Source organism: Penicillium psychrosexuale (assembly GCF_028828465.1).
Source record: "Penicillium psychrosexuale strain IBT 29551 chromosome Unknown utg000005l, whole genome shotgun sequence".
NCBI classification, from domain to species: Eukaryota; Fungi; Ascomycota; class Eurotiomycetes; order Eurotiales; family Aspergillaceae; genus Penicillium; species Penicillium psychrosexuale.
The window spans coordinates 1,980,869-1,996,046 of NW_026643190.1; the positions used below are offsets into that span (position 1 = coordinate 1,980,869).

At 49.3% G+C, this 15,178-nt stretch overlaps 5 protein-coding genes across 5 annotated transcripts; 3 read left to right on the forward strand and 2 right to left on the reverse strand.

The window, feature by feature from the left end:
• Nucleotides 1-389: 389 nt before the first annotated feature.
• On the forward strand, nucleotides 390-3,522 carry bro1 (putative signal transduction protein BroA; the record flags this gene model as incomplete). The annotated part of the gene is made up of 3 exons (XM_057190599.1): nucleotides 390-667; nucleotides 720-2,307; nucleotides 2,359-3,522. 3 exons carry the CDS (start codon nucleotides 390-392, stop codon nucleotides 3,520-3,522), a joined length of 3,030 nt encoding a protein of 1,009 aa, XP_057038255.1.
• Nucleotides 3,523-4,730: 1,208 nt separating this feature from the next.
• On the forward strand, nucleotides 4,731-5,348 carry N7518_009674 (uncharacterized protein; the record flags this gene model as incomplete). Its single annotated transcript, XM_057190600.1, has 1 exon — nucleotides 4,731-5,348. One exon carries the CDS (start codon nucleotides 4,731-4,733, stop codon nucleotides 5,346-5,348), a length of 618 nt encoding a protein of 205 aa, XP_057038256.1.
• A 1,531-nt stretch (nucleotides 5,349-6,879) lies between these two features.
• N7518_009675 (uncharacterized protein) lies at nucleotides 6,880-8,142 on the forward strand (the record flags this gene model as incomplete). Its single annotated transcript, XM_057190601.1, has 1 exon — nucleotides 6,880-8,142. One exon carries the CDS (start codon nucleotides 6,880-6,882, stop codon nucleotides 8,140-8,142), a length of 1,263 nt encoding a protein of 420 aa, XP_057038257.1.
• Nucleotides 8,143-9,078: 936 nt separating this feature from the next.
• Nucleotides 9,079-10,095, reverse strand: N7518_009676 (uncharacterized protein; the record flags this gene model as incomplete). The annotated part of the gene is made up of 3 exons (XM_057190602.1): nucleotides 9,079-9,244; nucleotides 9,297-9,711; nucleotides 9,765-10,095. 3 exons carry the CDS (start codon nucleotides 10,093-10,095, stop codon nucleotides 9,079-9,081), a joined length of 912 nt encoding a protein of 303 aa, XP_057038258.1.
• A 949-nt stretch (nucleotides 10,096-11,044) lies between these two features.
• N7518_009677 (uncharacterized protein) lies at nucleotides 11,045-11,708 on the reverse strand (the record flags this gene model as incomplete). The annotated part of the gene is made up of 2 exons (XM_057190603.1): nucleotides 11,045-11,437; nucleotides 11,529-11,708. The coding sequence occupies 2 exons, from the start codon at nucleotides 11,706-11,708 to the stop codon at nucleotides 11,045-11,047; spliced, it is 573 nt and encodes a 190-aa protein (XP_057038259.1).
• Nucleotides 11,709-15,178: the final 3,470 nt, after the last annotated feature.

The following is a 15,178-nucleotide window of genomic DNA, read 5'->3' on the forward strand; positions in this document are numbered from 1 at the left end:
TGTTCAATGGCGTTCTATATGTATTTGTAGTTGAGCGGCTAATTTGGGGTTTGGCGCCCATCGAGGCACAGCCACGGATATCACATCCCACATCTCCCTCCTCCGACATTCCAACACTTCAACACTCTAGGCGACTCTTTTCTTTCCCAAAATACTGCCATTATTTTGTCACCTTCTAGATTGTTTGCATCGAAGAATACCTGATTGGCCGACGTCATTGACGCACTAGGGATCAGGCGCTGACCGTTCCGTCTCCCTTACCCCACAGCCTCGACTCCGACCCCCTCAGACACGGAGCTTCTGACCATCCCTGCCCCGCGTTTTTTTTTCTCTCGCCCGGTTTTCGTATTATTGGATGGGAGCATATCGCTCCTGGCAACCATCCGACAATGGCTCAGTCGCCGATGCTATCATGTCCGTTGAAGCAGACCAACGAGATTGATTGGATCCAGCCCCTCAAGGATTACATTCGACAGAGCAATGGCGAGGATCCCGAGCGATACAACCAAGAATGCGCGACTCTCAACCGACTTCGCCAGGACATGAGGGGTGTAGGGAAAGACAGCGCTATCGGTCGTGATCTGTTGTATCGATACTACAGTCAGTTAGAGCTGCTGGACCTCAGGTTCCCCATCGATGACAACCACATCAAGATCTCTTTCACATGGTAGGGGTATTTTTCTCGTGTGTGTTCCACTTTTGCTTACTATTTTCTATAGGTACGATGCTTTCACTCATGCGTCTACTTCTCAATTCTCGCTAGCCTTCGAAAAGGCATCCATTATCTTTAACATCTCCGCCATCCTATGTTGCCATGCTGCCAACCAGAGCCGGGCCGACGACACCGGTCTCAAGACCGCCTATCACTCTTTCCAGGCATCCGCCGGAATGTTTACATATATTAATAAGAACTTCTTACATCCGCCATCAACCGACCTGAAAGAGGACACCATCAAGACACTGATAAATGTCACACTAGCTCAAGCCCAAGAGGTGTTTTTTGAGAAACAAGTGGCAGACCAGAGGAAGCCTGGGCTTTTGGCCAAGCTGGCTGGACAGGCAGCGTACCTCTACTCACAGGCTGCGGAGATAATGCAAAATTTCGTGGAAAAGAATGTGTTTGACAAGGTCTGGACGGTTGTTGTGCAGACCAAGGCAGCACATATGGGATCAGTAGCATCATATTACCAGGCGGTTGCGGACAGTGAGAGCGGATCTTATGGAATTGCTATTGCTCGTTTACAGATGGCCGATAAGCAGTCCGCCACTGCTCTAAGCTGGGCAAAGACTTTCCCCTCGTCGCCTCCAGCGACCTCCAGCCTGACGGCAGAGGCGGGTCCGAACCTCGTGGACCTCGTCAAGCATAATCAAACAAATGTGCAAGCTTTACTTGCCACTATGGTCAAAGACAATGATTTCATCTATCACCAACCGGTCCCTAATGAGGCTGGTCTTTCACCAGTTGCAAGGGTTGCAGCTGCCAAGGCAATCCCGGTTAGCGAATTATACCAAGGACAAGATATTACGGAAATCACTGGGCCAGACATCTTCAAAAAACTAGTGCCTGAGAAGGTAACTCAGATCGCCAGTATTTACTCTGAAGAAAAGGACAAGTTGCTTCGAGCTGAGACTGAAAAGGCCGAGACTGCCAGGAGTGAGCTGGCCGCTAGCTTGCTCTCCCTCGACCTGCCAGGTTCTCTCGATGTCTTGAAGGGTGGCATGAACCAGGACATGTCAGTGGACAGTGAGTTCCGTCGCTGGTGTTCAGAACTTGCTGGTCACAGTCCCTTCCGCAGGGCATTCGACGAGTTGCAGGAGCGCAAGCTAGAAGTGCTATCGCAATTAGATGAGTGCTCAAAGCAGCTAGATCTAGAAGAGAGCGTGTGTGAGAAGATGCGATCAAAGTATGGAGCAGATTGGGGCCAGCAACCCAGCTCTCGACTCAATACCACGCTTCGAGGGGATGTCCGATCTTATCGAGATACTATCAACGAGGCCAGCGCAAGTGATTCTCAGTTGTCTTCCACATTTCGGCAGTATGACAGCGATTTTGATGAGATGCGGTCTGCTGGCGAAACGGATGAGGCCGATGTTCTCTTCCAGCGAGCATTGATCAAAGTCCGTTCGAAGCATAGCAAGGGCAAGGACGGTGCCACTAGTCCGGCGGAAGGTACTCTGCTTGATGATGTGTACGATGAGGGTCGCGCCTCTGTTGCAGAGCAGATTGCTAAAGTGGAGGTGATTCTAAAGAAACTCAATCTCGTGGACCGAGAGAGGTCTCAATTGCTCACAGATCTCAAAGCGGCGGTAAGCATCCTAGCGTGTCTGTTCACGAAAAATCTCTAACCCTGTCTTTAGATCCACGCAGATGACATCACGGAATTCTTGATTCTAAACCTGAAGTCGATTGTCGGCCAAGAAACCGAATGCTTCAAAAAACAATTGCCAAAGTTCCTGCCATATCAGAACATACTTGTACAGGCGAATCACAAACAATCATCTTTGATAAAAGAACTCAACAAGCTATACGATGACCTTCGTCGAGACAAAAGAGTTCAATCCGAGAAGTTGAAGTGGGAGTCTATAACAAGACAGCGCAATTCCGTGCTAGCTCGATACAAGAAGGTCTATGAAGCCTTCCATGGGCTCTCGTCGGGTATCAAGCAAGCACGGACTTTTTACAAGGAAATGTGTGAAAATGTCGACAGTCTCCGCAAGAATGTCGAAACTTTCATCAACAACCGCCGGTCAGAAGGTGCGCAGCTTCTCAGTCAGATTGAGCGTGAAAAGGGTGTGGGCAACAGTGCAGACGGTCTCCGCAGGAATCCCGACTCGTTCAACAACCGCGATCAGTCCAGCGGTGTCTCAGAGCAAGAAGACCGCGAGCGAGAGAAGCTCCGCCAGCTGATGGAGCGCCTATCAACGGAACCTCCCTCCGCGGGGTCAACAAAACCGCCCTCAAAAGTCAAGTCACCACCCCCGGCGGTTCAGACACCGGCGTATGGAACCACCGGTCCATCCCCAAAGCCGTCACCCCGCTACCCTCCGACCTTGCCAGGCGTGTCCCACTCTCCAGCGCCCTACGGGCAGTACATGGGAGGTGGTCCAGGAGCTTACCCAGCCCAGCATTTCCAGCAAGGTGCCGCAGCTCCCCTATCCGATGGCTACAACCCCATGGCATATCCTTACCAGACCCCCGTGTCCCCACCCCCGAATCGGCAATTTTTCTCTCAAACCCCGGTCCCGTACGGCAGCTACTCAAACTCCGGCACGCCGGCTCCTGGCGCTGGCCCTCAGCCCTCGCACTATATGGCTGCCCAGGGCTATATCCCTCCTCCGCCTCCTCCGCGTCCCCAGCAGACAACCTATCCTCCTACAGCAGGTCCTACATACGCCTCTGGTCCTGGTGGCTATGCGCAGAGCAGACCGTACGGGCACCACAAGACCCCTTCACAGTCGCAGCCTCAGTCGCAGCCCGGCTCCTCCGCCGATCCGTGGGCTGGTCTCAACGCCTGGAAATAACTTGACTTTCCTGTATTGAGATTGCTAATACTGGCTACATGGAACATGTCGAGCAGGGTGGTATATATATCTCGGCGTTTATGAACTTTTACACTGTTGTTTGAGGTCGCCCTCGGTTGATTCTTTGCTGTTTCATGGGTTTTTACTATGTTGTCTGAATTGTTTCATTTCGGGGGCTTGTCCTGCTCTCGTCTTCGGTTTGTATCCCTGTCTTTTCTGCCTTCTTTGCTTACTGGAGAGGACATGCATGCTCTTATGTAAATGATAAATGAAATATATACTAGCAAGTACGTCCTGCATTCATTAGGGTTCCTTCGACGCGGCTCTGCCGATATTAAATGACGTATGTGGCCGATCAGCAGATCCGATATATATCTTCACCTAGGAACACAGCCTCAAAATATGGAGTATTCACTTCACCCGTTGTCCCTGAAGTTCATTCGGCTTCTTTGTGTAACCTTGCAAATTAAAAGCACGGACTGATTGTGATAAACCCGTACATCGAGTACCATCTTGGTATTTCATGCGCTTGAGACCTAATTTCCGGAGGTCAGAGAAGAGAAAGAGTTCTATCGCTTTCTGGAATGACCAAAACTACATGGTCTTGGATATGTGGCTATTGCAGGGCATGAGAACGAAATGGCTGGATACGAGCAAGATAATTACTTTGCAGTCGACGTCAAGGTCATGCCAATTTACGAGAGTGAAAAAACACTTTCATGGCTTTCATGGCTTTCCTGGATCTACCCAGTCATATCACGACTCAACGCAACAAACCAATCTGTTGTGGTGGCCACGTGCCGATCACATGCCGTTGCCTGGTTTGCCAGGCTTCACCTAGCTATTTAACTAACTAACTAGATCTCGATCGTTGTAGAGAATCTAACCTTCTACATATCTCTCTCACCGCTCAAAGACAATCGTCTTGGCGCGCACCGCATCGAAAATCACGAAGTCACATTCACTGCCTTGGAAAGTCTCGATCAAGCCAATTATTGGCACGTTTGTTCGACAGTTTCAAATATTAAATTGTCTCGCTCGCTAGCCTTCTAGCCAGCAACACGAAAAGTCCGAGAGATATTTGAAAGAGGCGGACAGATGTGCCAGCAACTGGCTTGGTCTATCTGTTCAAACGATCTTGGCTTTCCATTATCCTTCAGCGTTGCTGGAATTCTTACGACTCTTCCCAACACCTTCTCCTTGTCAAAATGACAGTCTCACGCACTCATGAAATTACGGCACACTTATCTGAAAGGCTCTTCTTTGATTATCTTAAGCCAATGGGCCTCGATTACTATCTTCGAAGCTTTGGATCCGCCACTTATAAAGCAGAAAATGGCTCCGCTAAACAGCCCGACTGCCAATTTTTACCAAACAGACTTCCTCTAGCTCGAACGAAGAAATGGCCCACGCTTATTGTGGAAACGGGCTTTTTAAAGTCTCCTGGCAAATTAATATCGGATACTCGGTTCTGGCTTTCCGAATCCAACGGCGATGTTCAAATGGTCATCACAATAATGATCGGCCGGAGCTCGCCTGATATCGTGCTGGAGTTATGGGAACTTGTGAACGATAGGGTCAAACGTCAGCAAATCGTTACGATCAGCAAAGGCGAGAACAATCGTGTCTACCTCAGGGGCCAGCCGCTTATTATCAGCTTCGATAAGCTCTTTCTTTGCCCGCCGAGTATCCCGAAAGAAACGAAGATCAGCCTTGACGGCGCTATTTTGGAGAAAGATTGCTCAGGAGGTCTGGGAAGAGCAAGGTTTTTGACGACGGCTCAATCAATAATTGGCCTTAGGCTGCTAGACTTCAGTTCTCGGTAGTAAATCATTGTCCCTTAGACATCGTTCTTGTTACTCCCCGAGATCTGAGATTCTGGTCCAACACCTCTGCTGGCCTTGGGACAAGGTCCACATGCTTGATTCTGACTTGAACCCTCTCAGGACTTGGAATTTGGTACACGTCTACTTATTCAGAGGTCGTAGGACATCCCCATAGTCTAATAAATTTTACACCAAGCATGTAGATCAGAAATTCCGTCGCCCAGTCTTGCCATAGAAATTATCCTACTTAGCGCCAGGTTCACTTTATCCTCTATATTAATGTTAGGCAAACCTCGGTATTATTACCTAGAAGCTACGCTCCCTACTATATACCAGACCGATCATATTAGTAGTACTCATAATTGAATTGTTTGCTGCGCATCATGTATTTAGCAACCGAGTCGCCAGATGGTGGATACTAAGCCTAGCTGGCCCATGGTCCGTGGCTCATGAGCCGCCTGGGACTATAGGCCATAGCCTTAGGAACAGTGACTGCGGTTTAGGGACCAGTATCTGGGCAAGCCAGTGGTCGAGTGATGCACGTCCAATGCCGGGGAGCTATGGTGGGAGGGCTGTGGCTCCATAGACTACAGGCTTGGGTGTTGACAATATGCGATCGGATGGCACCTCGGTAAAGGGCGAGTGCCGCTTTATGGGTAACAAGAGAGTGGGTTATAGATGGGTGGGATTTCCCTTAAAATGGTGCATGTGGGACCGGGTTCGACCTTGGAAGTCATACGCGCTAAGAGTTGACTAGTCTCGACGATTTCAAGTCGATTTCTCTCTTCCCTTTGCAACCTCGACACAGTTCGTAATGGATCGCCTTCCGATTGAAATTCTACAGCAAATATGCCTCAATGTACGTCGCTAACGGGACCTCCCCAGTTCACGCCATTTCTCATGCTGATGAGGATTAGCTCGAGAGTCCTGCATATTGCCCACCCAAAGACCTCATCTTTCAGTCAGATCAACCATCTCTGCAACCAGGCGGCAGTCCCTATCCTTTACCGAAACATCACACTGATATTCAATACATTCCAAGACCTAGAGGCTGCATTGTCGAAAGTGACAGAAGCTCCCCGGGCGAGTAATTTCGCGAGATTTGCTAGGAGATTATCCCTTGTCTGTATTAAATTGTCGTCGGAGTCTGAATTCTGACAAGCCCGGCCATGGACGCTAGAGCCATGGGCACTCAACATGGTGACTGACCCGAACCCGGCGACGAGAAAAGGCTTCTTGGAGCATTATATGACCTCTTGCTACTCAACAACCGGCGGAGACTTACTTTCAAATACCCATAGAAGTATTGGGAAAACTCCAAACTGGGCACCGGTCGTATCGCTCATTGCTAGCTTGAACCATCTTGATCAATTCGACTTTATCACGAACGACGACTTCACAGCCGACTTCACGGAAGCATTTTGGCGCTACCATCCCGATTGCAGGCTGAATATTCTCGGTAACCAAAAGTAGGACCTAGTCCACTCTATCCAAATACTAATCCGTGTCTAGAGATTCTAGCAAATTCAAAATGGATACTCTTCAGCTGCCGGGCCTTCATACCCTGACAACGGCGATTTCCATTTACTACAGGCGGTCGGCTGAACATCAGCAGCTTTGGGAGATGATGCCTTTCTTATTCACCAGCCCGGGGCTGAAGCATCTCTGTCTGAAGCCTACTGATGGTATTCATAAAGCTGGAGTGGATCTGCTGAAAGCGATATGGCAAAGCTTGATTGATAAAGCCAAGCCGAAGGCAATATCCCAGTTGGAATCGGTCACAATTCCCAGCAACCGGCCCGAAGGAATTATGCTTTCCAAATTAGCTGCCGCCGGAGACCTTTCTCAACTCCGCTCACTCGACATTGGTTGCGTTTGTGAACCGGGGGAACTTGTCAACGTTGCCGACTTGTTGCCAAATCTAAAGAGGCTTTTCCTTGATCTCGATAGAAGGAACCAGAGACCTACGACTATCGAAACTGACATCGAAGAATCAATAGCTGGGATACTTGCCTTTCGCCCCTTGGAATATCTTTATATCAGGGGCCTTCGCGATGTTGAAACCTTGGACAGAATCATCCAGCGTCATGGACCGTCGTTGAAGGGACTTGCTCTCGTGCTCAACAAGGTCCACCAGTATCCCAGACTCAATTCTTCCAAGCTCCTCGAAATGATGAATCTTTGTCCGAACATGGAAGAGCTGCGCCTTCAAATGAAGAGGTCAGCGGGCAACCAAGCAGAGTGTGAGATGTACAAAGCGCTAGGTACCTTCCCCAATCTCCAAAGACTATTTCTAGATTTGGATTTCGATGCTCGACCAAAGGTACCGAGGATGGGCAGCTCTCCCGAAACAGACGATCCCGATCTCCGACGAACTTTCATAAATGCAGCCATGGACGAGAGCCTGGCTCTCCAGATTTGGACCAAGATCAAAGACAAGAGCCCCAGTTTGAAAGACCTACGCATTTTCCCATACGGAAATGTGTGCTTTGCCCAAGAGGAGCGTTACTTACTCGACTGCTTTGCGCGATCATATCGGCTTACAGGTCATAACCTTGAGAATCCAGGAGTACCTGTCATGGAGCAGATTGGGAAAAGGGCATGGGAGATAAAACGAGCCAGGCAAAACAATTGGGATGAGTCTCCTCGTGATGAAGAGATCCGCCTCTCTAGTAGAGTTGTGTCCGTCCTTCAAAGTATCTGGCCCCAGGTACTCGAGCAGACTTTCAGAAGCGAGTGGTGGGATTGTTGGACCAGCCTACCTTTACAACCGGACACCGTCCATAAATTATAAGCTATCTGATTGGTCGATCCCACTCCGGCCCCACAACAAAAAAGCTTCCGGGAAGCATTATTCACTTGGCAAATCTTGGAATGATCTACAGTACAGGAAAGGAATATTGGCATATCAACACATCCGACGTTTCCCAAGCGCTTGAGAGACAATTTGCTTCGCCGGATCTCAGACTTCCGGCCCCCAAACATCCGGTGGACACTAGAAATGGCGCTAGACTTTAGCCAATTTGTCCGGAGCACCACGGAGGACGATGTTAGACCCCTTCTGTGTAAGGTGGATCTAGTATTGGGTCTGATTGGTTTGGTGCACCAAGAGTGGGGTGAAAAGGGTATATAAATTAGAAACCTGACATACACGCTAGCGCGCGTCTTATATATGGACTCTGAACTTAAAGACTAAGAGCTAAGATTTCTATAAAGGAGATAGAAATTGAATTGAAGTAAAGATGGTAAATTTAATAACGAACGTCTGTCGCCCAAATGTAAAACACATAGTACCGGGGCCTTATTTCTTGTCTGTATTAAGCTATACCAATGAACTATATAGTAGAGACAGTGCTCTGCTTTATCATTGAGATTCATCGTTTCTTGCTTTCTCTCCTAGGTGCTATATGTATCGTATTAGTTTATGTTTGTTAAGTATAACATCCTCTCAATTCTGCTAGACTTAATGTCAAGACTTCTGAGAATACAAGATAACATGTTCCGCTGTACTATCAATAGAATGGCTTCAGCGCCTAGTGAAATGATTGGAGCTTCTGGGCACCGTTACAAATTCAAGGAACTGCTTCAAGAAAGACCGAAGAAAGACCGAAACTAGGTCGTGTCTGGTTGGCAACGTCTGGGACCCCTTTGCGCGAGAGATTCGAGGAGAGAGGCATAAGACGCTAGGGTAGTACTAGCCTGACTGCTGCTCAGCCGACCGAGATGGCAGTTACTGATAAGTGGTCCACAGGAAGTTGGCCCATGTGGCCAACTGATCAGCAGTTAGGACAACGTCCCTCTCCGTTGGGCCGGGTGGCCGCTCCACAAGGTCCTCAAACTTCAGGCATAGCGGCGCCCCTGTCACAATACCTATGATTGCAATGATTAGTACGGTACTATAGATATAGTACGTGAGTATGGCCTGGGATTACCTGCAACAATATCTACCTCGCCTGTCTTTGTCGGGACCATACTCGGGGGTTGCGGGTTGCGGGCCGGTTGTGAGGCGGAGTAAGGTACCATCTTTCGAGGTGGAGGGCCTGCCTCTCCTTATTTATTGAGATAAGGAGGATTGTCTTTATGTCGCCGCCGGCGTTAACTAGCCACCACCGTGCGTCGACTGCGAGGCGACGCATCGACTCGGAGTATCCACACTCGAGGACGATAGTAGGCCAGTCAGACTGCTGGTTTCGTGTCACTGGTTTATACGCTGTATCGGCTTCCTTAGACGATATTTTGCTTTGGCTTAGGAAGGTCCCCCCCCGCATGGTGCTATCAACTCTCCATCCCCCATCGCGATAAGCTGCCTCCAAATAATCTGCCATAGGGTCAAGTGAGCGGCTTCGTGAATTGTAGTCAGCATCTTGAGCACGAGAATTTGTAAGTTTGAATTATAGGACTTTCGAATGCCTCTACCGAGGCTTCGTCGCTGATCCATGCTAGTCAATTGCTCCTTCCTAACGTTCCGGCACACGATGAACTGCTGGCAGGAGCGACTAGCCTGCAGTTCCTTCTGTCGGGAGTCGATTTGTTTCTTTAGGGACTGAGGCCCCTTAAAATCTAGAACGACCACGTCTTCCAGTCCTCCCAAGATATCGTCGTTAACTTCGGGCATTTCGTCACGCGGGGTCGATATCTCGGTGGGCGGGGTAGATGCAGACGGGCAGGGTGATAGTGTCGATGTAGCATTCGCTGGACATTCAGTCGCGGTGGACGGCGGCTGATCGAGGCTGCGAGCAGATGCCATTTTGCGGGCAACGGTATAGTCGAGTCGATGGGTAATGACTGGGTAATGACTGCAATGACCGTTGGCACAGCAGTCTAACCTAATTGGTATAGGTCAATCTTGGCACTCCATTTTCAATACACGGACCATTTAATACGGTTTCGCGACTGTAAAATGCACAGAATACCGGAGGATCTAGAATACGTTGGATGTATCAACAGCCGTGCACCGTTCCCGTCACCAAATTCAACGAATGCTCACCAGCAGTATAGGCCTTCTCTAACGCTAGCGCTAATCCTTAGCGCAAATAGCTAGTAGAAGATCAAATATCATTATTCCTACCCATACCATCTGGAGACTCAATCAAGGCTCAGGCTTATCGATAGAGTAGGCTTAAAGATCGCTCGCTTCTAAGGCTGAAACAACACCGTTACAAAGAGCCTAAACTGCTCGTTTGCGGTCCCAGATTACTGATACTTGTTTATTGCAGAGCTGTGGAAGGATATCGCTATCGCTTACTAGTAAGTCATTTAACGCTTGGAGCTGTCGCTACTCCTCCTCGAGTAGTATTTTCTGCGCCGATCTAACGACGTAGCATTCCTATAGGCAAAAGTACAAGTCAAGTAAAGTATAGTTACATAGTGGAAGGAAGAGTCCGCAACCCGCAAACCAAGAAGTAGAGATAGAACAAGATAAACACACGGAACGCCAATGGGTATCTTAATATATCAAAAGAGAAAAGGCCGCCAGATTCTCAAAGCAAGGCAACCCAGTAAGCCACACACGCCATGTATGTTCACCGCACCGAACCAAGCGCACCGTCAACCAGGACAGGCTAGCACCAGAACGGTGGGATAAGAAGCAGAAGAGCCCTAGCTCTGTCCAAAGCCCTGTATAATCCCATTTCCCCTGCTAGGAAGGGAAAAGAAACGAGAAGAGCAAGAGACCAAAGCTAGACACATCCCTCACTTTACGGCTGAAACCGCAATCGGAATTGCCTCCCTCTCCTGTCCTCACGCACAGTGTACAGAAACCGCGCAATGGTTTCCTGCTCCGAGAGACCAGCGCTGTTGAAGTGCTTCCTGACAACAAGCGCGAACTGGTCTTTGCTCACGCGGTCCTGGCCGGCGGTGCGACGCAGTGTGGAGTCGGAGACGGAGTCCGACGAGGTGTTGGTTCGGTGGGAGTGGTTTTGGGATAAGGATTGAGCGCGGCGGGCAGCGAGGGTGGTTGGCGAGCGAAGGCCGACGCCTTGCGAGAGGATCATGCGGGAGTAGTCGCTCGAAAAGGCGGAGGGTGTGGGGAGTTTATGGACGTGGCGGTAGGAGTGGAGCATTTCGAGAGGTAGATCTGTCCAGGGGAGCTGTAGAGGTAAAAGGGGGATTAGTTTATGGTCTCTTCGCTGTGTTTTTTGTAGAGTTGCGATTGATCGTTTCTTTCGGAATGAGACATACTCGGGGCTGTTCTTCGGTGTTCTGGTGTTCCACGACGGGCGCGCTGGTGACCGAGGCTCTCTCTTTTGCCGCAGCTGGTCTGCGGGATTTGGTGGCTTTGTGGTATTCTCTCGTACCACTCGAGGCTTCGGACCTCGAGTCATCCACGATAGCTGTGGTGCGCTGGCGCGGGGGTGCCATTGCGTCCCGGAGCTCGAGGCTGGAGGGATATTGGAATGGGGGTGTTGTTCAATGTCTAGGATTTGAATTGAGGGGTTGCCGAGAGGGTCAAATCATATAGGGACTCGCGGAATAAAGTAGATTGAGTGGATGACGCTCTCAATCTGGACTTGACACTTGAGATTCTCGTTTCCCCGGGCGGCCGGGCGTGGCAGAAACGTCATTTCTGTTTGTAGTTTAGTGCCTAAGGAGAACCTTGGAAAGCAGCGATAAGCCGTTATCGCGGAGAGTCTTTCCTAATTGGGTGCTACTGCCCTGGGATACAAAGCTCACCTGATTTGCTGTTTTGAACCTGGAGCTCGTACTGGAGGGCTTTTATATACTACCCATAGCAGTTTGTCGCATTCTGCCAGGTTTCCTCGCCTCCATCTATTTGTCGAACCATCACAATATACTCACTGACGTTGCAAGTCCCAGCCATAATTCAGTAGTACCGTGACACCGTCTATATCATTTGCTCTAGTATCATTCCCTCGCCATTGCAACAAAGGCTGAACAGTCGCATTCTGCGCCTGTTGCTGGGATTGTCAATGGCTGTAGTTTTCTTACGCCCTTACCCTCTGGTTTTGGAAATTGCATATGCAGCGGACTTGGAATTCCATAGGGAAGCCATCTAGAATCAAGGGTACGGGCGTAGTATATTTCTTGCAACAACTGGATCGTAAGCTACAATTTGATTGGCAGTGATAGGCAGCGAAGCAACGTGAAGTAGCGTATGTCCTAGAGCCGTTGTTCCTACGCTACCAATCCTACCGCGTATGAAAGCCACCAACCATGAAAGGAGATCTGGATCATGATGTGCACATGGAAGATGGCGTGCGCGGATTGGGGCTGAGCTGAGGGTGAGACGGTAAATCTACCAGACACCGTTGCACGCTAGCATTGGTTGAATCGCAACGGGTGATGGCATGCGACAGCGGTAGGAGACTGAAGGTTGGAGCTGCGTAAGGACGACGGTTCAGGGATGCCGTATCATAGGTTAATTGCCAGCCTCGATGGCTTCATGAACAGGCGAAGAGGTAGAGAGAGCGGATACTGAGTAGTCCGCTTCTTGAATTTGGACCTGCTCATCACCCAACGATGATTTCTGCACCATGTAGACTCATCTGCTTCGCAGCACGTAGTATATCAAACATCTCGAGACTGCCTGTCTTCGCAGCAACTATAAAAGCCTGGTCTATCATTGTGTGGCGTATTGGCGCGAATGGCAGCTGTCAGGGGAGACTCCCAAAGAACATGAATTGCTCCGGATATGGTCCTTTCGATTTGCTTGTGTCTTTGAATAGGCAGGGTCTCATCTGTGCTATATGCTGCATGATATGCCAAATTGGCCTCGACCAATGTAGGGTTGGGTTTCTCTGCGGCACAGATGGTTTGGTGAACAGAAATCTGATCATTTATTTCACTTGAGTCATACATTTTAGTTCTGGGCCAAATTGGCGAATCTTGGCATATAACCATGTAGAAATATATCTAGAAAGAAGGGTGTCTCTGTTAATCCAAATACTCTAGGTACATCGCGGGTTCGTAATTCCCTGCACTAGACATGACCGCAGACATCAAGGTCGTTCTTGCCCTAATCGCACTTGCCCAAACCATGATGGCCTCACAATGTAAATTCCCTCGAGTCTCCGTCTCTTTCTTTCTCTTCTTTTCCTCCTCGGGTCCCGGCTGATACATGACGGTCTGCTCTTTGTTTCCGCTCATCCGCGTTCTTATACCATGCCCGCAAAGCTACGTTGGTCCATCCCCCCGATGCTGTGAAGGGGGTGCTGGACGCCACACAAAGATCCCTCATACGGATCCTTGTGGAGGATGCGAAGGCTCCTAGTTGGGTGGTGAGCATCGTGGATGTCGCCTCCGGTTGGGCAGTCGGCAAGTTATACCACCTCTACAAGAGGAAGTATGAGGAGTCCCGACGACCAGTGCCTACTCGGGCTTGGCCCGGGGTACTGTGAGGGATATCTGTGGCACCAGGCTCTTAGATCGGTGTTCGGGGGAGGAAGCTGGTGTCTCATCAAGCCTGTACCTCTAGTGCGTGTAGAGGTCCTTCAGGCATCCCATCATCGCTGTACGGTATATCCGTGGTTATGGAGGGGTACTCTGCAAGAATGCTGCGTTATACTGTTTATAGAATTAGATTTGGACAGAGGGAAAGGAGCTATGGCTGTATTTGCATGACATACCAAGTATGATCTTTATGATCGCTCATACTTCTCCTTATAGCGGTAGAAAATACCGACTAGCTAGCTTGAGGCGGCGTATATTCAAGTTGCGCCTCATCTAGCCAGAGGCCTTGGCCTCCTCTGCAAGAATCCGTATGAGGGATCTTTGGGTAGCGTCCAGCACCCCCTTCATAGCATCCGGGGGGATCGACTAACGCAGTTTAGAAGGCATGGTATAAGAAATGGGATGAGCGGAAACATAGAGCAGAGCGCCATGTATCAGTTGAGTGAGGAGAAGAAGAGAAGATAATACTTGGAAATAAATACTTCTAGCAGAAACTTACCAGCGGATGTGTCAGACTGATGCGTCCGAATCTCAATATGGAATGGACATCTATCTGATGCCAATTGGATTACCACTATATGCTCATGCTTTTGGCCGAGTCTCGATATAGAATGAAGAAGAGCCTCCGACGCCAGATTAGGGTTTTTGATAGGGCAAATTGTTAAGATTAGGGCTACAAAAAATGTTGCTTATACATAGAAGCCAAGAGGTGACTGGTTATAATGACATCAGCAGAATGCTTATTTTCGTTAATATCAAATGAGCATGTATTCATGAAATTGGTAGTGTTGCGCATTAGTTGAGTTGGACCCTCCAAGTTTGGATATTGGCTAGTATATTTAGACGGTATTCTTTCGACACCATCGAATTTGCTTTCAATAGTTGCGTTGTTAAATTTGATATTTCCTCAAGAGGCAAATACAGACAGCAAATTTTCATCGATCTCCACAACCTACCTATCAGACTTGAAACACTGGGGCCTCACCGCTACATGCGGAGTAGACTGGGTATACAAAACCCGGAGAAGCAGGATACAAGAATTACCTCCCAATATCCGAAGAAATCCCGCTATCCCGAGGCTCTCCCATCCCGAGGCTTGCGGAGTACCCAGGACTCCATCCACCAGAATAGAATGCAGAGAAATGCAATGCGATTAGACGGGGGAGACCCTAGTGGATTACCTGCATTCGCTACTCATGCAGATCATCCCACGGCTCACCCCAGACTCCCAACTTCCGAGCCTCGGAGGAATCTCGGGGTGTGGCGGCATTCCAGCGGTTTTGGTTCTCAAAAAGGAGAGGCACCAACGCTGGTACGGCACTTACCGTATGGAACGATAAGAATAGCTGTGGACAGTGTGGAGAGTACCACTCCAATACGCGTGTCTGGCGTCAGAAAAAAACCGGCACGGCGGCCAGGCA